The sequence below is a fragment of the Silurus aristotelis genome, assembly GCF_946808225.1.
Source record: "Silurus aristotelis genome assembly, chromosome: 27".
NCBI lineage: Eukaryota > Metazoa > Chordata > Actinopteri > Siluriformes > Siluridae > Silurus > Silurus aristotelis.
Window position 1 is genome coordinate 14,641,132 of NC_139600.1, and position 21,998 is coordinate 14,663,129.

The window sequence follows — 21,998 nt, forward strand, 5'->3', positions numbered from 1 at the left end:
GAATAGTCTTCCTGACAGTGTTCGGGGCTCAGACACACTCTCCCAGTTTAAGTGCAGATTAAAAATTTATCTTTTTAGCAAATCCTACACATAACATACGTCTCACATCATAACCTTGTGCTCCAGAACATCTGATCACATGCACATTATCAACTTGGGGCTTTAAATATCTTGAACAGCAGCTACGCTAATTCCTCTTCACTGCTTCTCTTTCTCTCCCCATCCCGAGGCATCCTGAGGTTGCTCCAGCTCCATTCACGTCCCACCTCATGAAGATTGTGGACCTTTAAAGAAGTAGATGGCGACCCCGCAAACATACTGAACCATCTAGAGACGTACCAGTGCCATTTGGATTTCACTTCATGTGGAGTTTGGACACTGGACCTCTTCGAGTGTTTAAAGGCTCTGGCATGGAAAAGCTGTTGTGGGATCTGTGATGATCTCAAATGTTGAGTTATTTTATGAGTTGCTCAGTAGCTCCTGGTTCCATAACCTCAAATGACTGTATAAGATGAGTTCCCTTTTGAGTCTGGTTCCTCTAAAGGTTTCTTCCTTTTGCCATTCCTTCCTTCCTTCCTTCCTTCATTCATTCATTTATTTATTTATTAATCCATCATCTCTACTCTGAAACATCCCTGAACTGCTGAATTGCTGCATTTAGAAACACTTTTGACCTTGCAAATCTAAGTATTTAACCTGGGCGATCCTGGGTGTAGATCTGTCTAAATTCCTTGTGGTTTTTTTTACTTCCGTCTTCCTTCTCAACATTGGTGTCTTGACCTCTAACAGAATCTGCACTCTAATAGATTTCATTTCATTCATTTCATCTTCTCCCGCTTATCCGTAATTCGGGTCGCGGGGGCAGCAGTCTAAGCAGATTCCCCACTTCTCCGTGTCCAGGGATCAGGCTGTCAAGGCCCCCGCCTTCGACTGCTGCCCAATCCTTTCAGCACCGGTCCCTTACGGTCCTTCCTGCAGGTAGTGAGCCAACGGGAAGGCGGCCCCACGTCTCTCCGACGTCACGGTCCTTGGTTTATTTTTCTCGTAAGGGTCCCCTGGAGCATAGAGGGTTAAGGGCCTTGCTCAAGGGCCCAAGAGTGGCAGCTTGGCGATACCGGGGCTTGAACCCCCGACCTTCCGATCGGTAACCCAGCGCCTTAACCGCTGGAGCCACCACTCCCCCTCTCTCTAATAGATATCCACCACAATTTCAGTTCACCTAGAAGAACGCTGAATCATAAAAACTGTACTCTGCACTTCCTGGAACTTCTTTTCTGTGATAAAGAAGTGATAAATGTGCTGCTGACAGTAAAGTAATTTATTTAAGAGAACAATTGGAGTTTGTGTTTTCTGGTTTCTCGGTAATATGGTTATCTGTGTTTTTTGTCTTTCAGTAATCTTTAACCCTGAGGGAAAGCAGAAATTGACCTTAAAAACACATTATCTGAAATGTTATAATAATAATAATACCAAACGTTTACACCAACAGTACTGGCTCATCACAAGGTTACTATATATTGTGAAATAATCTGCATGTTAAGTGAAAAGGACATAAATGCATACAGTGTTTGTTATATTCTTCACTTTTTTTTTGTCCACCAACCAAGAAACGCTCATACTCTAATTTCAGGCAAACCTAACTCATATGTATTCGTCCATACTCATATACTATTGGAGATTTAAATATTGACATTAGACAACAAAAATCTGGGTCAATTTGAGTTAACCTTTTGTCTAAAAGCGTGGGCCATGATGTCTGTACACTGTATAGACTTTATGTAGAAGACATTTACCCAATCCATCCTTTCCTGCATTTGCCCCTGTCATAATCTTATCCCACTAACAGACTGAATGCCAAATGGAAGTCTCAGAACGCAGTACTAGAGTAATTCTGGAGTAATTCTGCTGTTTTATAGTCATGGTTAGGTTGTGAGGGTCCAGAAACAGCCACAAATAACCAATTTTAATTTTTAATTATTTTTCTTTGTGATTGTTTAACTGTTTGCTGAGAAAAAAATGTAAATAAATGTAAATAAATGAACATACAAAGGATACACTAAATTTGTCTTCTAGTCATTAACTTTTACAGTTTTAAGTGTCATGACATTTTGTTGGGTCTAAACTCAGGAAGCATTTGTTGTTCACACATGTTGCTGACTGTGAAAAACTAGCAGTTAATCAGGAACTTTCAATATAGCATGATTGCACAGAGATATTTAGGCAGTGTTCCTCCAGACAGCTACTCTGGGTCTATTTTTTTACTGATAAGCTACAATAGGATTACTGCAAAAAGAAGAATGGAGATGAGTGAGAACATTTATGAAAATGCAGGAGTTACTGCAGACAACAAAGCTGATTTCAGTGACAATGAGAAATTTCTTGAAGACAATCTGGAGACCCAAAGGGCCAGAAGCTTCAAACAATCTGAGAGTTCAGGTAAAATACACTTACACTCATAAATATTTGTTGTTAAAAAAAACATAACATTTTTGTTCTAAAATATGATTGACAAGCTGTTTATAAAGCTGATGTAAAATTATTTTTAATGAGCCAGGTTTACAACCAAAATAAAACTGCACTTACAGTATGTCTCATGAACACTGCTTGATTTTCAGACTGGAAAATTGCTCACATGTAGCAGTGTGCACACTACATGACTCACACACAACATAGAATTTTCACATGTAGAGAGTGCAGACATCGCATGTCACAAATTTAAATAAATCCAAATGTCTGCCATGATGTTTACTCTGTTTTTGTTTTTCAAAAGAAAGAAATACTCATGAGAATCGTTTACAGTATTACGTTGTCATTCATACTGGTGCTCTTACTGATGATAAACTCAGTGCCTAACACCCATCCTCTTATGGCCTACACTGTAATAGATACTTAATAAAGCTGTGAAAAAATATTAACAACATTATTTAAATATTTATAGCTTTTTTATTATTAGTTTTCCTCAGAGTCTTATATTAGTATAAGGTGACCATCCAGAAACCAGAAATTTATTCACCCTATTGTATTCAAATGTTAAAAAATTTTAGGAAGCAGATGTTCCAGACTAACAACAATGTGTCTGATGCTGATGTGTGTTCTCCTGCTGACTGCGATCACTTTGCTGTATATCAAAGTCAACAGCCTGACTACAGAAAAAGACCGGTTACAGAGCAGATACAATAATCTGACTGTAGAGAGAGACCAGTTACAGACCAGTTACAACAATCTGACAGTAGTAACAGACCAGTTACAAACTAATTACAACACCTTGAATGTAGCGAGAGACCAGTTACAAACCAGATACAACACCCTGATTCTAGAGAGAAACCAGTTACAGACCAGTTTCAACAACTTGACTGTAGAAAGAAACCAGTTGCAAATCAGTTACAACAATGTGACTGTAGATAAAGACCAGTTACAGGTCACTCACAAAACTCTGACTGTAGAGAAAGACCAGTTACAGACCAGATACAACACACTAAATTTATTGAAAGACCAGTTACAGACCAGATACAACACACTGACTGTAGATAAAGACCAGTTACAGACCAGATACAACACACTGACTGTAGATAAAGACCAGTTACAGACCAGATACAACACACTGACTGTAGAGAAAGACCAGTTACAGACCAGATACAACACACTGACTGTAGAGAAAGACCAGTTACAGACCAGATACAACACACAGACTGTAGAGAAAGACCAGTTACAGACCAGATACAACACACTGACTGTAGAGAAAGACCAGTTACAGACCAGATACAACACACAGACTGTAGAGAAAGACCAGTTACAGACCAGATACAACACACTGACTGTAGAGAAAGACCAGTTACAGACCAGATACAACACACAGACTGTAGAGAAAGACCAGTTACAGACCAGATACAACATCTTGACTGGTGAGAGGGACCGGTTACAGACCAGATACAACAACCTGACTATGGCTAGGGACCAGTTGCAGACCAAGTACAACAACCTGACTATAGAGAGAGACCAGATACAGACCAGATACAACAACCTGACTATGGCTAGGGACCAGTTACAGACCAGGTACAACAACCTGACTAAAGAGAGAGACCAGATACAGACGAGTAATAACAACCTGCTTCTAGCGATAAACCGGTTACAGAACAGTTTCAACAACTTGACAGTAGAGAGAGACCAGTTACAGGCCAATTACAACAATCTGACTGTAGCCAGAGACCAGTTGCAGTCCACTTATAAAACTCTGACTGTAGAGAGAGACCAGTTACAGACCAAATACAACACAGTGACTGTAGAGAAAGACCAGTTACAGACAAGATACAACACCTTGAATGAATTGAAGGACCAGTTACAAACTAGACACAATACCATGAATTTAGAGAGAAGCCAGCTACAGACCAGATACGACACCCTAGTTTTAGAGAAAAACCAGTTACAGACCAGATACGACACACTGGCTTTAGAGAGAAACCAGTTACAGACCAGATACAACACCCTGGCTTTAGAGAGAAACCAGTTACAGACCAGATACGACGCCCTGGCTTTAGAGAGAAACCAGTTACAGACCAGATACGACGCCTTGGCTTTAGTGAGAAACCAGTTACAGACCAGATACGACACCCTGGCTTTAGAGAGAAACCAGTTACAGACCAGATACAACACCCTGACTTTAGAAAGAAACCAGTTACAGACCAAATACAACACCCTGGTTTTAGAGAGAAACCAGTTACAGACCAGATACACCACCTTGACTGGTGAGAGGAACCACTTACAGACCAGTTACAACAACTTAAGTATAGAAAGAGACCAGATACAGACCAGATACAACAACCTCAGAGAGCTGTATGAGTCCAGTAATATGTTGGTTATATTAGGTGAGCAAATACTTAATTATTTTATCACATCACATTTACCTAATAAAATAAATACACAATAAAATTTACAAAACCCATTAAAACATGTGAATGTACAATAAACACCCTTTGTGTGTTTGTGTGTGTGTGTGTGTGTGTGTGTGTGTGTGTGTGTGTGTGTGTGTGTGTGTGTGTGTGTGTGTGTGTACATCAGAGCTTGTTAAACAAGGATGGCACGTCTTTGGCTCCAGTGTTTACTATATCTCTGCTGAGGACAAGAGCTGGAGTGACAGCAGAAAGTACTGCAGAGAGAAAAAAGCAGACCTGGTGATCATAAACAACAGAGAGGAACAGGTGTGTGTGTGTGTGTGTGTGTGTGTGTGTGTGTGTGTGTGTGTGTGTGTGTGTGTGTGTGTGTGTGTATGAAATATATACACATGCATAATGTCTAAATCAGTGCAATTTTATTTTTTTCTCAATAACAGAAATTCATTGTTAAACAAATGGGCAATAATCGCCAGGCTTGGATTGGTCTGAATGATGGAGACACAGAGGGAAAGTGGAAATGGGTGGATGGGACAGAACTGATTGATTATGACACTGGGTAAAATATTACAATTATTTTCTGTCTCTATTTTTATTATCAGACTGTCCCTGTGAGATTGAATTTCTAACTGTCCTGTTACCTGCAGGACATTGATGAAGACATGCTAACATTATATCATGATATATTTTTATTGGTCAGAGACATGGAGTTGTTGCAAATGTTAGAAATCTCATTGAACCCAGGCTAAGAAGATTAAAGTGTAATTCTCTGCATTTTAGGTACTGGTATGAGGGGGAGCCGAATAATGCAGGTAATAATGAGGACTGTGCTGAGACCAGGAATATTGCAGGTATAAAAGCCTGGAATGACAGATCATGTAATGATGCATCAAGGTGGATCTGTGAGATAAACCTTTTATAAAAGTGGTCATTTTAGAAACAACTGCAAAATATTATTATTATTAAATGCCTGCAATCATATCAATGTAATGAACAGTTGCACCACTTGTAACTATTATTTGTGAAGAACTATTTATCTTGTCACCCTCTCAGTATCTAACCCAATACATGACCAGTCCTCTGATTTACCTACAAAATATAAAACTAAAAATGTCTATTATTCATCCATTATTTTCATCATTTTCTTGTTTTAATGCTAAAAACAGCTGTTTGTTTGTTTTGGAGTATTCTTGCTACTTTTTTGAAGATGTGATCATTCCAGAGAAGGCAAAAATACACACCTTTCACTTAAGTAGAAGTACAAATACTCATGTTTTAAAAGACTCTGGTAAATGTTGATATACTGACTACACTTTTTCACTCAAGTTAAAGAAAAGTAAAATGGGCTCTGACATGTATTTAAGTAAAAACCTGTTGAAAAACGAATTTCAAATTTAGTTTTCTAATGAATGTATCCAGGCTGAACAACCATTATATAGAACATAAGCAAAGAAAAGATGATGATGATCAGGTATTTATAGGATGATGGGCTAAAAACAATGTGCTATGAGAAGAAAAAAGTAAGGGTTTGAAAATGTAAGAATTAGAAAGTACAGATATTTGTGTAAAAAATGTAATAAGTGAAAGTAAAAAGTTGATTAAATAATAAGTAGTAAAGTACTGATACCTGAAAAATCTACTTAAGTATAGTAATGAAATTCTTTTACTTCGTTACTTCCCATCGCTGGATCATAATGTAATTGTAATTCTAATTAAAAATATATATAAATTAAAAGGTGAACATAAATGTATGTGTAAATAAAATGGAAAAACAAGTTACATCAACCAGCATTACATTAGTGTAAAAATTAAGTAAACCCAACATAAAATATGATGATATGATATTCTATGCAGCCAATGAACTGGCAGCATCTAAAAAAAAGAGGAGTAAAATATTAGCGTATGACATTTAACAATATTTTTTGCATAAGTGGGGCTCATTCCTGAAATGGCGGTGCAAGGCAATGATTTTTTAAATCGCACTGTAGAGAGGTAAAAAGCGGTAATTAACAAATCATAAAAGTCTTTGTATTTACATTCTATGTACTTTGTATTAACAATGGAAAAAAATTTAAGTTTGTGTTTTAACGTCCACTCGTTTATTGTTTGTTTTTAATTGCTACGATTGATGCTTCAACAATTAGAGCTGTAGTACATATGTAGTATAAATTGCAAGTATACATTCGTATGTGTACGTTTTTATGCACATTAAAAAGAGAAACGGGTTTCCACATGTTACATTAGCAGTATGTTTTAGATCATTGTTGTAAATTTGTGTCTTTACTTTTAAATTTATTTTTACTTTAAAATGTATTTGCCATTAGAGGTTACATGATAATGTATTTGTGGTTTGTCTCTCTCGCAAAGATCTTGTCTCTTATACCTGCCCCTGCTCACTGAAACACAGAATAAATTCAGCACATGTATGTTATTCTTATCACTCGGTTCTTCTGAGTCCCCCTTCCATTCAGAAACCACCACCAGACCAGTTTCTCATAGAGACCTGACATGGTACTGAATTCTGCAAGTAGTAATACAGCAATTGGTATATTTTACACCAGAATAATACAAACATTGAAAAGAACTCTCAGAAACAAATATAAACTCACATTATTATTTGGATCAGCAGTGTAATGCTAGAGAAGGGCAATTGTAAAAATAAAAATAAATAAATAAATAAATAAATAAATAAATAAATAAATAAATAAATAAATAAATAAATAAATAAATACATGTATTAATAAAATAACTGTCAAATCTGTCATGTGTATTTATATAATTATGTATTTCGGTATTATGTTGGTATGATTAAGATCTAAACATGTGTCTTCCTTAAAAGTAAATCTATACAAATAATAAAGATTTCTTACATTTCATCAACTAAATCAGCAATATTATGCAATACTGAGACTGTGTTTGTTTCCTGTGTAAAACCAAAATCTAGTATAAAAGTATCAAAAGTATGTTTAAGTAACTTAATTACTTTAAAAAAGAGATAAGACTGAATACACAGCAAGCTGCTGAATAGCACCACTGATCTGTAGATATTTAAACATTTGAATCGTTTGCACTAATTATAAATGTTATCAATATTATCGTATATATCATCTAAATGGCAGAGAAGAGAGTGTCACAGTTAACTTAGTTAACTAAAAACTAAACATAACACATTAAAAACAAGATAACATTTGTAGCTTCCAAAAACAAGTCCACTCAGTTATTTACATTAATTATCATTTATAGACCCTCAGGGCCCTACTATTTCTTTTTTTCTTTTAAAATTTGCAGATTTAATTTCAAACCTAGCTACTTCTTTAGACAAAGCAATTATTGTCAATGACTTTATTTATTTTAATAATCAGGAAGACCCCTAATAAATAGCAGTTGTGTCTATTCTAGATTCAATAGGAATAAATCCGAATGTTATGGGACCCATTTATAGAAGTGGACAAACTCTTTATCTAACATTTGGATTAAATATAAAAATATATAGTAAAGATTACATTAACATGCACACCATCAGTAGACATGTGATAATTTAACATTTTAAACCGGAAAAGGTAGGTATAGTTTGTGAATGGAAACTTACAGATTATTGGACAAGATATACAGGTGAATGACAGGTGTCTCGTCCAATGATCGGGAAGTTTCCATTCACAAACCCCCTACCTTTTCCGTTTTATCTGACTTGTGTTTTCAGATTTGTTATTTTGTTTTCGGATTTGTTATTTTGTTTTCGGATTTGTTCATTTGTTTTCTGATTTGTTAATTTGTTTTTGGATTTGTTAATGTGTTTTCGGGTTTTGTTAATGAGTTTTGCACTTCTCGGCCACCGTGTAATTTATGCAATTGTAAAGCAATTTAATTAGCTGTTTCTTGTCAGGGGCTGTGAACTTTGGCCACCAGGGGGAGGCACATGAATAATGTAATCAGCTTGAGCTACCTGCTGTTGTGGCACATTTGTACAGTCGTTTTAGAGTTCTTGCAAAAGTCTGGAAATATACACATGGTGTTATATAGTTAGTTTATGTATTTTCAAGCCAAAAAAATTCATTTCAATATTTCAACCTGCTTACTTGTTACTGTGCTTAATATTCTTTAGAGGTTCACATGTCATTGTGACACACTTCTGTATGGATGCAAATCATTTGTAAATTCTAAACACCACACGGTATTAAATACTTATATTTTTACATGTAGCATTGCAAAATCATATTACATAAACATGTTTATTTGTGAAGATCTGACACTATAAGGGATTTAAAATCAAGTCAATGCTACAAACGAGTGCCATCTGGTGGTGCATAGAATCAATTGCAGCACAATTTGTAGACAAATGATCATATACAAATAAAAATAATAAGAATTGTTAAGAAAAGATTGTATTTCAAAAAATATTTCATTTGGGAATTAAATATAATTTTACTGACAGCAACACCCCTTTCAGATATTTTACTTCCTTTACTGACAACAAACTTGATTTGGTGTAAACCAGTAAGAAAGTGCAGGCGTTTTCCCATGTTCACACAAAGATGCAGTTATTTTATGTTAGTGGGTCTTTTATAAGTAGAAATGCTAAAGCATTCTTCTGAGCAAATAGAAACTTTGGTGGATATCTGACTGTGTAGATGCTTTTAGAGGCCACCACTCTGACCATGAAAGCAGTGACCCAAAGAGAAATCTAAATGCAGAACCACATACAGGAATTTGTTTAGGTTTGGTTTGTGTTTAGGAAAGATGCTGTAGTACAGGCTTTTATAGATGTTTCAGTGTGTTTCTGAGTGATGGATAAGATTTTGGATATTCATGAGTGCACACTGTTACAGTTAACAAACAAGGTTAATTGTAACAGTTAACCTTGTTAACCTGTTAGGTGTTGGGTGTTCAGCTGAAGAGAAGGCCAAATTATACCACAGTGCTGTTGAAGCTGTGCTCATTTTCTAAAAGCAGCTTTGACAGTCATACATCATTGTAATTTAACTTTCATGCTGTTAAAGATGAACCAAAATGATCCACAGAACACAAGGGAAAGAAACCCCAGTTTATGACACATGCAGTGAGCAGCATTTTTTTTCTGAATTCACATCCTGTTGTTTGTTCCTCTTTCTGTGCTATAAAAAACATGCTACCACTAAAAGCAGAGGTCTTCTAGGGATTAAAACAATTGACAAACCATCTCTCAGTCACTTCTGAAACTGATTATGTACTTAAAGTATTGTTCCCAGATTTCCCAGAACAATAAACAAGAGCATTATAATGAGCAGACAGTAAGTTCGCTACTGGGTCTCATTTCTTTGTAGATAGATGATTTGTCTAATTGTCTCCTCTTATGTCTTGGACTTGTCCTGAGGTCTTGTTGTGATTTATATGCAACTTAAACCTTTTCATTTTGTGTCCCAATTTTTGAGAATATTTTGTGCACAGATGGTTGTGATGAGTTGCGGAATCTATCAAATCAGTAATCTGCTGCTCATCATAAACATCTTGCAGTATCTTCTAGCTTCTACACTTCTAGCAAGGACGGCTGAACAGCACTGTTGAGCAAAACTGCAGTTGAAGAGATGCTGTCAGCCTTTTGCTTAGCATCGTCAGCACTGTCAGGGAAGGGGAGTACTCTTCTTCTTCTTCTTCTTCTTCTTCTTTTGGATTCTCCGAAAGGGAAGGGGAGTACTCTTCTTCTTCTTCTTCTTCTTCTTCTTTCGGCTTCTCCCATTAGTTCTTGACATTTGGCATTTATTGTTCACACAGGAAATATAGCTTCTATATACAGAAGTGCACACAGATATGTAGTCAGTGCTCCTTCAGACACTCTGTGTGTAGTTTCGAGACTTTAATACTGGTGAAAAAGTGTCTGTTCACTGATAGTTCAGGATTATTGCCGTAAGTAGAATGGAGATGAGTGAGGAGATTTATCAACATGCAGGAGTTAATGCAGACAATAGAGCTGACTCCAGTGACAGTGATAACTCATATAAAGATGTTAATGTTAATGAGGACAATTTGGAGACTAAGAAGGCCAGAAGCTTCAAGCAATCTGACAGTTCAGGTAAAATACACTCATACTTAGACACAAAATAAAGATTTCAGTTCTAAAATCTGATTGAACATGCTGATTTCAAAACTGTTGTAAACTTCTTAAGGCACACACACCTGTAATTACATCACAATAATTTTTAGTAATGAGCCAGGCTCTCAACCAAAAATGCTGCACTTTGTTTCTCATGAACATTATAAATTTTTTGAACACTTGGAAATTAGCAATTATACACTACATGACTATAAGACTCACACACTACCTTTCACCTAGATTTCAGATGAAAACCCACAAATTTAACACAAATATAAACAAAAATAAACACACGCTTATTGTGTGCTTATTGTGTCTGTTATGTTTTGCACTCATGATAGTAAATTACAATTTTCTTTAAAACAATTTTTGCTGATGATAAAATAACACACACCCTCTCATTGCCTATTCCTATATAATTATCAAATTTATTAAACGGTGTAAATGTAGCGATCTCTCGTAAAAACTGAGGTAAATTGTTTTGGTAATGTGTTTTTTGGACACTGTGGTAGCAAAAAAACTATAACACATAGAGACACACAATATGCAACATAAAACCAGTATAGCAATTCACTTCCTAAATGTTTTGTGTGTGTGTGTGTGTGTGTGTGTGTGTGTGTGTGTGTGTGTGTCTGTGTGTGTGTCTGTGTGTGTCTGTGTGCGCGTAAGTGTGTGTGTGTTTTTCACTTGCTTTATGGAGATTTCTAGGTATTAAATTGGACACACACAGAGACATGTCTTTCTATCTGTTTTTCCATTAGGACTTAAAACTGCAGGATGCAGATGTTACAGAGTGACTGCAGTGTGTGTTGTGCTGCTGTGTGTTCACTGAAAATTCACTGTGTATCCAGTGAATTTTCTAAACATGTTCCAGCCTGTGCACTAAAATAGATCCTTCCGCCCATGCTCTGATGATTTTTTTTACTGGCCTGGAGCACTTTACTAGTAGCCTGTATGCTAGGAATAGCGGCATGCAGAGGTGGTCTGTGTGTCCTAGGTTGGGTTAAGGGATGTCTTTGTGTGAATTCTGGATGTTTTTGTAGAAAATCCATTATGTTGTTTCTCTTGTGGCAAAGTTGATGTGCTGGTCAAGTCTTGGTGTAACATTTTCCAGTTTTAAGTGGTTGAACAATTAAAAGACAAAAGACCACCACAGTCTTGGGTGTGCTTCAAACACGAAGCGCTGCAAAAGCTCCAAGATACAATTATTGAGCAAAAAAGTGTATGCAGTATGTAGCTCAGTGTTATACACTCTGAATACATTAGTGACCAATACTGACAACACTTTTCCATGAAGTGGTTCTTAGTTCAATTCATGGAAAAACTAAAAGTTACAGTAAAACTTACATCCAGTTATCAACTCCAGGCCAATAGGCACATATGGATGGTGCACAAGGAAGTGGTCTGTTTTCTGCAGGCAACAGGAAACTAATTAGTCACTAATATGTAACAGTAGATATATTAGTCACATATTAGTGACTAATTAGTTTCCTGTTGTTTTCACACTTAGACCACAGGAAGCTACTGCAGTTTGGTCTGTTCTTTTATTGACAGCTGAGCTATTAAAATGTCTTTCTTATCTGTATTAGAAGGGAGTTTCTGATAGGGTGATGAACATGAAGCTGGAAGTTGAAGGGGTGATTGTATATGTCATCAGTGCTTATGATCCACAAGTGGGCTGTGAGATGGAGGAGAATAAAACATTCGTTAGATGAATTGGTAGAAGGTGTACCTAGCAAAGAACGATTAGTTATTGGGGCAGACTTTAATGGGTGATGGGTAGGTATGGCCTTAAAAAGAGGAATGTGGAAGGGCAGATGGTGGTAGATTTTTCTAAAAGGATGGAAATGGAGTATAAGAGGGGAGGAAGGTGCACACAGGTGGACTATGTTCTATGTAGGAGATGCAACAAGAAGGAGATTGGAGACTGTAAGGTGTTGGCAGGGGACAGTGTAGCTAGACAGCATCGGATGGTGGTTTGTACGATTTTGGAGGTGAGGAAGAAGAGGAGGAGCGTGAGGACTGAAAGAAGAATAAGAAGGTTTAAACTAAAGGCACACACGTCCATCACTTAAGTAGTGGTACAGATATTTATGTTTTAAAATACTCGGGTCAAATTTAAAGTACTCACCACACTTTTTACTCAAGTTTGAAAAAAGAACATTCATTCAGCTTCTAATTAGGCAAACCTGTATCCAATTACACACACACACACACACACACACACACACACACACACACACACACAAACACAAAACAGCTATTCAAATGTTTTTATAAGAACTCCAAAGTGTGTTCACCAGTAAATTAAACTGAGTGATTTAAAGTTAATTAAAGGAGATCAGAACATATACAGATATTTCTGAGTGTGAGTTTTACCTGAGCTCTCAGATTTATTTAAGATTCTGGTCCTCTGGATCTCTGTATCTTTCTACATTTGTATAAATCCCATTATTCATCACTGTTCTTGCAGTAATCCAGATGTTTCTGTAGCTATCAGTCATTATAAACATACTTGTATTTATCTAAACGTGCACTGTCTTAAGCAGAGGTGGCAAAAGTACACACATCCTTTACTTAAGTAGAAGTACAGATACTCATGTTTTAAAATACTCGGGTAAAAGTTGAAGTACTGATTATACTTTTTTACTTAAGTGAAAGTAAAGAAGTCTTGGCTCTGACATGTACTTAAGTAAAAAGTAGTTATTACTTCTACCTGTTTTAGCTGTTAACTGGAACTCACATCATATTCATAGATAGATAGATAGATAGATAGATAGATAGATAGATAGATAGATAGATAGATAGATAGATAGATAGATAGATAGATAGATAGATAGATAGATAGATAGATAGATAGATAGATAGATAGATAGATAGATAGATAGATAGATAGATAGATAGATAGATAGATAGAACTTTATTGTCATTGCATAGTACAGCAACGAAATGCAGTTTGGCATCTACCAGAAGTGCAAAAAGTATAAATTGTTCAAATAATGAAGATAAATATGTATCATATGTACCGCATGTGATATGTATGTAAGCATATGTACAGTGATTAAATATAAAGGCTATAACAGTGCAGAGACGTGTGGACATTATTAGGAGCCTTTGCTATGTTTCCACACGGACAGTTAATGAGGTGATACCGGAGAAACTGCACCTCTTCAAGTCAAGTCAAGAAGCTTTTATATATATAATCATAGACATTTTACAGATTTGAATGATGTATTGTTTTTTATCTGTATGATCAATAAAGACAGTAATTTTAGTTCGTGTCGCCATTATGAGGGAAAAACCCACAAAACGCCACCTAGAGGATAAATTGTGTGAATCATTTTGGTGTTTGATTTGAGACTTGGCGCAGAAATAAAACAAAAGTTTACTGATTAAAAATATTTTTCGGTGGAGTTTATTTATTTATTTTATATCTAAGTAAAGAAGAGATGTCGTGGATAAATTTTTTTTTTTTTGCTAGAGGTTTTAATTTCGCCTCTTTTATATTTAGTTATTTATTTATGTATTTATACTTTTTATAAAAATGGTAAAAACAGAAATGCGCGCTGAATTGATAGCGTGTTAATAACATTTAGTGCCGTTTACAATAAATTTGACAGCCAAATTTAATTATATATATATATATATATATAAATACAAAACTAATTAAAAATGTTGTTACCGAATGAATGTGTCCAGTCTGAAGATCCACATATAGAACACAAGCAGAGAAAAGATGATGATGATCATGAATGTGTCTGTTCTCAGTCATGTTCTCATCACTGACTCCCTCTGTCTCATCCACGTTAACCCCAAACTTCTTACTGCCTTCTGCCTGCTGATTCTTATCTTCGTAAAAAGTGAGAGTCAGGACTTTATACACCAGCGGACCGAAAAAGACGCGCAGTGACAGGAAATCGGTTGTTCGGCTGAAATCAGCGCGCAGTGAAAATAAAAATTTAATATTTCACCAAATCAATGGAGTAATGAGTCTGTTTTGAAAATGTAAGAAGTAAAAAGTACAGATATTTGTGTAAAAATGTAATGAGTAAAATTAAAAAGTTGTCTGAAAAATAAATAGTGGAGTAAAGTACTGATACCGAAAAAATCTACTTAAGTACAGTAACAAAGTATTTGTACTCCGTTACTTCCCACCTCTGGTCTTAAGAAATACTTGCGTTAGTGTGGCTGTTAAGTTCAAAATAGAGTTCCTGTTTTATTCATATTAAATATGCAGCGAGTAACAAGTGTGTTGTTGTGATTTATGCAAATGTAAAGTAATTTAATTAGCTGTTTCTTGTCAGAGGCTGTGAACTTTGGCCACCAGAGGGAGCCACATGACTAATGTAATCCGCTTGAGCTTCCTGCTGTTGTGGCACACAGGCTCTCTTTTGCACAGTCGTTTTAGAGTTCTTGCAAAAGTCTGGAAATATACACATGGTGTTATATAGTTATTGTATGTATTTTCAAGCCAAAAAAATCATTTAATCATTTCAACCTGCTTACTTGTTGATGTATGATCATATACAAATAAAAATAATAAGAATTGTTAAGAAAAGATTGTATTTAAAAAAATATTTAATTTGGGAATTAAATATAATTTTACTGACAGCAACACCCCTTTCAGATATTTTACTTCCTTTACTGACAACAAACTTGATTTGGTGTAAACCAGTAAGAAAGTGCAGGCGTTTTCCCATGTTCACACAAAGATGCAGTTATTTTATGTTAGTGGGTCTTTTATAAGTAGAAATGCTGAAGCATTCTTCTGAGCAAATAGAAACTTTGGTGGATATCTGACTGTGTAGATGCTTTTAGAGGCCACCACTCTGACCATGAAAGCAGTGACCCAAAGAGAAATCTAAATGCAGAACCACATACAGGAATTTGTTTAGGTTTGGTTTGTGTTTAGGAAAGATGCTGTAGTACAGGCTTTTATAGATGTTTCAGTGTGTTTCTGAGTGATGGATAAGATTTTGGATATTCATGAGTGCACACTGTTACAGTTAACAAACAAGGTTAATTGTAACAGTTAACCTTGTTAACCTGTTAGGTGTTGGGTGTTCAGCTGAAGAGAAGGCCAAATTATACCACAGTGCTGTTGAAGCTGTGCTCATTTTCTAAAAGCAGCTTTGACAGTCATACATCATTGTAATTTAACTTTTATGCTGTTAAAGATGAACCAAAATGATCCACAGAACACAAGGGAAAGAAACCCCAGTTTATGACAGATGCAGTGAGCAGCATTTTTTTTCTGAATTCACATCCTGTAATTTGTTCCTCTTTCTGTGCTATAAAAAACATGCTACCACTAAAAGCAGAGGTCTTCTAGGGATTGAAACAATTGACAAACCATCTCTCAGTCACTTCTGAAACTGATTATGTACTTAAAGTATTGTTCCCAGATTTCCCAGAACAATAAACAAGAGCATTATAATGAGCAGACAGTAAGTTCGCTACTGGGTCTCATTTCTTTGTAGATAGATGATTTGTCTAATTGTCTCCTCTTATGTCTTGGACTTGTCCTGAGGTCTCGTTGTGATTTATATGCAACTTAAACCTTTTCATTTTGTGTCCCAATTTTTGAGAATATTTTGTGCACAGATGGTTGTGATGAGTTGCGGAATCTATCAAATCAGTAATCTGCTGCTCATCATAAACATCTTGCAGTATCTTCTAGCTTCTAGACTTCTAGCAACTTGTTGAGCAAAACTGCAGTTGAAGAGATGCTGTCAGCCTTTTGCTTAGCATCGTCAGCACTGTCAGGGAAGGGGAGTACTCTTCTTCTTCTTCTTCTTCTTCTTTAGGCTTCTCCCATTAGGGATCGCCACAGCGGATCATCCGTCTCCATACCACTCTGTCCTCTACATCTGCCTCTTTCACACCAACTACCTGCATGTCTTCCTTCACCACATCCATGAACCTTCTCCTTGGCCTTCCTCTTTTCCTCCTACCTGGTGGCTCCAGCCTCAGCATTCTTCTACCAATATAATTCATGTACCTCTTCTGTACATGTCCAAACCATCTCAATCTCGCCTTCCTCACCTTGTCACCAAAACGTTCAACATGCGCTGTACCTCAAATAAACTCATTTCTAATCTTGTCCATCCTCGTCACTCCCAATTAAAACCTTAACATCTTCAGCTCTGCTACCTCCAGCTCCACCTCCTGTCTTTTACTCAATGCCAATCCATACAACATCTCAGGTCTCACCACAGTCCTATAAACTTTCCATATCTCCACCTCTCCAGGCTCTTCTCAACCTGCTCACTGCTCTCACCACAAATCGCAATATCATCCGCAAACATCATAGTCCAGGGAGACTCCTGTCTGACCTCGTCTGTCAACCTGTCCATCACCACTGCAAACAGAAAAGGGCTCAGGGCCGATCCTTGATGCAGTCCAACCTTCACACTGAACCAGTCTGTCGTTCCTACTGCACACTGCTATCACACTGTCCTCATATATGTCCTGCACCACCCTCACATGCTTCTCTGACACACCAGACTTCCTTATACAATACCACAACTCCTCTATTGGCACGCTTTCTCTAAATCCACAAATCCACAATGCAATTCCTTCTGTCCTTCTCTATACTTCTCCATCAACATTCTCTAAGCAAATAAGGCATCTGTGGTGCTCTTCCTCGGCATGAAACCATACTGTTGCTCACAGATGGTCACCTCTTCTCTCAGCCTGGCTTCCACTACTCTTTCCCATAACTTCATGGTGTGACTGATCAACTTAATTCCCCTGTAGTTACTGCAGGTCTGCACATCTCCCTTATGCTTAAAGATCGGTACCAGCACACTCCTTCTCCATTCCAGGGAAGGGGAGAACTACATCTCAAAAAAAAAAAAAAAAAGAACATTAAGGGCGTTAAGGGCTAATGAAAGGTTCTTAACATTTGGCATTCATTGTTCACACAGGAAATATAGCTTCTATATAACGGAAATGCACACAGATATGTAGTCAGTGCTCCTTCAGACACTCTGTGTGTAGTTTCGAGACTTTAATACTGGTGAAAAAGTGTCTGTTCACTGATAGTTCAGGATTATTGCCGTAAGTAGAATGGAGATGAGTGAGGAGATTTATCAAAATGCAGACAATAGAGCTGATTCCAGTGACAGTGATAACTCATATGAAGATGTTTATGTTAATAAGGAAAATTTGGAGACCAAGAAGACCAGAAGCTTCAAGCAATCTGACAGTTTAGGTAAAATACACTCATACTTAGACACAAAAAAAACCCAGATTTCAGTTCTAAAATCTGATTGAACATGCTGATTTTAAAAGTGTTGTAAACTTCTTAAGGCACACACACCTGTAATTACATCACAATAATTTTTAGTAATGAGCCAGGCTTTTAACCAAAAATGCTGCATTTTGTTTCTCATGAACATTGTACGTTTTTCGAATGCTTGGAAATTAGCAATTATACACTACATGACTGATTGTAGATAAGACTCACACACTACCTTTCACCTAGGTTCCAGATGAAAACCCACAAATTTAACACAAATATAAATAAAAATAAACACAAGCTCTGTCTGTCATGTTGTGCACTCGTGATAGGAAATTTAAATATTCATTAATAAAAATCTTTTGATTTTTAAAGCATTTGCTGATGATAAAATAACACACACCCTCTCATTGCCTATTCCTATATAATTATCTAATTTATTAAACGGTGTAAATGTAGCGATCTCTCGTAAAAACTGAGGTAAATTGTTTTGGTAATGTGTTTTTTGGACACTGTGGTAGCAAAAAAACTATAACACATAGAGACACACAATATACTGATCATATCATGTGATGATATAAACCACAAACATATTTCTGCTATTAGGAGGAAATGCAACATGAAACCAGTATAGCAATTCATTTCCTAAATGTTTTTTTGTCTGTGTGTTTGTGTTTGTGTGTGTGTGTGTGTGTGTGTGTGTGTGTGTGTGTGTGTGTGTGTGTGTGTGTGTGTGTGTGTGTGTGTGTGTGTGTGTGTGTGTGTGTGTGTGCATAAGTGTAAGTGTAAGTGTAAGTGTTAGTGTAAGTGTAAGAGACATGCCTTCATCTGTTTTTCCATTAGGACTCAAAACTGCAGGATGCAGATGTTACAGAGTGACTGCAGTGTGTGTTGTGCTGCTGTGTGTTCTGCTGCTAACTGCCTTCATAGTGCTGTGGATCCAATTCAGGAATGTCTCTATAGATAAATACCAGTTACAGACCAATTATAACAACCTGACTGTAGACAGAGACCAGTTACAGACCAGTTACAACACCTTGACTGTTAAGGAAAAACAGTTACAGACCAGTTACAACACTATGACTGTAGAGAGAAATGCGTTACGGACCAGTTACAACAACCTGCTTGTAGAGAGAAATGAGTTACAGACCAGTTACAACAACCTGCTTGTAGAGAAAGACCAGTTACAGAAAGGTTACAACACTTTGACTGTAGAGAAAAATCAGTTACAAACTAGTTACAACAACCTGCTCGTAGAGAGAAATGAGTTACAGACCAGGTACAATGACCTACTTGTAGAGAAAGACCAGTTACAGAAAGGTTACAACACCCTCACTGAAGAAAGAAACCAGTGCCCATTTAATATATCGGATATTAAAGGTGAGTAAATGCTTTAAACAAATTAATAGTTTAACAAAACCCAGTAAAATCTATGAGTGCATATTAAATCCTCTTTGTGTGTTTTTGTACTACTCTGTGATTAGGGCTTGTTAAACAAGGATGGAGCGTCTTTGAAACTTCAAGTCTTTACTACCTCTCTACTCAGAAGAAGACCTGGACTGAGAGCAGACAGGACTGCATAGAGAGAGGAGCAGACCTGGTGATCATAAACAGCAGAGATCAGGTGTGTGTGTGTGTGTGTGTGTGTGTGTGTGTGTGTGTGTGTGTGTGTGTGTGTGTGTGTGTGTGTGTGTGTGTGTGTGTGTGTGTGTGTGTGTGTTAACTGGAGTAATCTCTAAACCAGTGCAACTTTTTCATATTGTTTTGTCAATTGCAGGACTTCATTAGTAAACAGATAAGTAGTAATGATCAGGCTTGGATTGGTCTGAGTGACAAAGACACAGAGGGAAAGTGGAAATGGGTGGATGGGACAGATCTGACCAGCAGCACTGGGTAAGAGATAAGAATTAAGTCTGTATCCTTATTCTTTTATCAGACTTTCCACTGAGTGTGAATCTACTAATCACTGCATGCAATCTCCTGTTATATGCTTATTAGTTCAAGTTATGGAGGTTTTATGATTGTTGTAAATGTCAGTGAACTCAGACTAAGATGGTTGAGATAAAGGTGTGAAGTTAAAGATAACTAAACACTGATTCTGATTCTCTGTTTTTCAGGTTCTGGCATAATGGTGAACCAAATAATGCAGGTAATGATGAAGACTGTGCTGAGTACAGGATGTTTCAGGATAAGATGGCCTGGAATGACAAGCCATGTCATCATACCGCAAAGTGGATCTGTGAGAAAAATGTGTTTAAAAAGTGGTGATTACAAAAAGTAATAATTATTATTATCATTATCAAATGTATGTAATGAGCTGCTGGATCTTTTTTTAATTATTGTCAGTAATTTGTGGGGAAACCAGTTTACTGTGCATGCACATAAAAAAAAAAACTTTTTTTTTTGCTTTACAAATCATGTTTTGTTTTGTATGATACTCATGTTCATATAACTCAATGAAAAAAATATATACATATACATATATCCTTTTTTCCCACGCTTTTAACCCCGCAACTTAAACAATGAAGCGGCTAATTTATGGATTTTTTCTGGGTTTTTCTCGGTTTCACAAACTTCAAACCAGAAAACTGAGCCCCATAACATCAGACCAATGAAATTTGTTAGATACAAGCCGTGTAACAGACACTGTCTTTCGTTAAAGCCTGTGTAAAGTTAATTAGTTTCAGTGTAGACACCTGTGGCTTATAGACAGGTGCAGCGTATTTATGTTTAAAATAAACATATTTGTAAAATTCAGTGGGTGCAGCTTATATTTGGGTGCGCTTAATAGCTTAATATATATATATATATATATATATATATATATACATGTTTCTCCGGTCCTTAGTATCAAAGAAGTGATTGTTAATTTTCTGTACGGACTGGTGTTTTGCTTTCTTGATTGCTTTGGAAAGCTGAGCCCTTGCTGACCTGAGAGGTTCTTCTACCTATCTATCTTTCTACTGTTCTCTACAGCATCTCTTGCATTTTGGATGTTTTTGTAGAATAAATCCATTATGTTGTTTCTCTTGTGGCAAAGTTGATGTGCTGGTCAAGTCTTGGTGTAACATTTTCCAGTTTTAAATGGTTTAACATTTAAAAGACAAAAGACCACCACAGTGTTGGGTGTGCTTCGAACACGAAGCGCTGCGAGAGCTCCAAGATACAATTATTGAGCAAAAAAGTGTATGCAGTATGTAGCTCAGTGTTATACACTCTGAATACATTAGTGACCAATACTGACAACACTTTTCCATGAAGTGGTTCTCAGTTCAATTTAAGGAGAAACTAAAAGCTACATTTAAACCTACATTCAGTTATCAACTCCAGGCCAATAGGCACATATGGATGGTGCACAAGGAAGTGGTCTGTTTTCTGCAGACCTTCTGTTCCAGATACTGTAATGAACAACTTTTTAATGGACTGTTATAAGTGCAATTGTTTAAACACCAATGTGTGTGTACCAAAATATAGCAGTAATTAAAATACAAGTTTTTTTTAAATAAATGTAAGTAGATATTTACATAAAGTAGCACATACACACATTTCTGAGTTTAAGTGTATTTTACCTGAGCTCTCAGACTTACTGAAGCATCTGGCCCTCTGTCTCTCCAAATTACCCATCACATCTTCATATTATTTCTCTTTCTCACTAGAAGTAGCTCTGTGGTCTGCTGTAATATCTACAATTCATCTTCATTTTTCTCTTGCAGTAATCCTGATGTCTAAGTGCTGTCCTATTCAGTCATTTTAAATACTAATTGTAACACACTTCTCTCAGCCTACACTGTTTCGATATTAT

At 36.5% G+C, this 21,998-nt stretch overlaps 2 protein-coding genes across 3 annotated transcripts; both read left to right on the forward strand.

Annotated features, from left to right (window-relative positions):
- The first annotated feature begins 2,207 nt into the window (after positions 1-2,207).
- LOC310721282 (uncharacterized protein) lies at positions 2,208-20,465 on the forward strand. 2 transcript variants are annotated; one of them, XM_083532835.1, is made up of 5 exons: positions 2,208-2,436; positions 3,045-4,862; positions 5,056-5,195; positions 19,974-20,089; positions 20,314-20,465. In XM_083532835.1, exons 1-5 carry the CDS (start codon positions 2,298-2,300, stop codon positions 20,462-20,464), a joined length of 2,364 nt encoding a protein of 787 aa, XP_083388961.1. In that variant the 5' UTR covers positions 2,208-2,297; the 3' UTR covers position 20,465. The 2 variants fall into 2 exon arrangements, with proteins under 2 accessions (XP_083388961.1, XP_083388962.1); XM_083532836.1 differs by lacking the exons at positions 19,974-20,089; positions 20,314-20,465 and adding exons at positions 5,327-5,445; positions 5,667-7,527.
- LOC310721547 (uncharacterized protein) lies at positions 16,335-19,919 on the forward strand (the record flags this gene model as incomplete). Its single annotated transcript, XM_083533331.1, has 4 exons — positions 16,335-16,400; positions 18,118-18,169; positions 19,040-19,576; positions 19,681-19,919. The coding sequence occupies 4 exons, from the start codon at positions 16,335-16,337 to the stop codon at positions 19,917-19,919; spliced, it is 894 nt and encodes a 297-aa protein (XP_083389457.1).
- Positions 20,466-21,998: the final 1,533 nt, after the last annotated feature.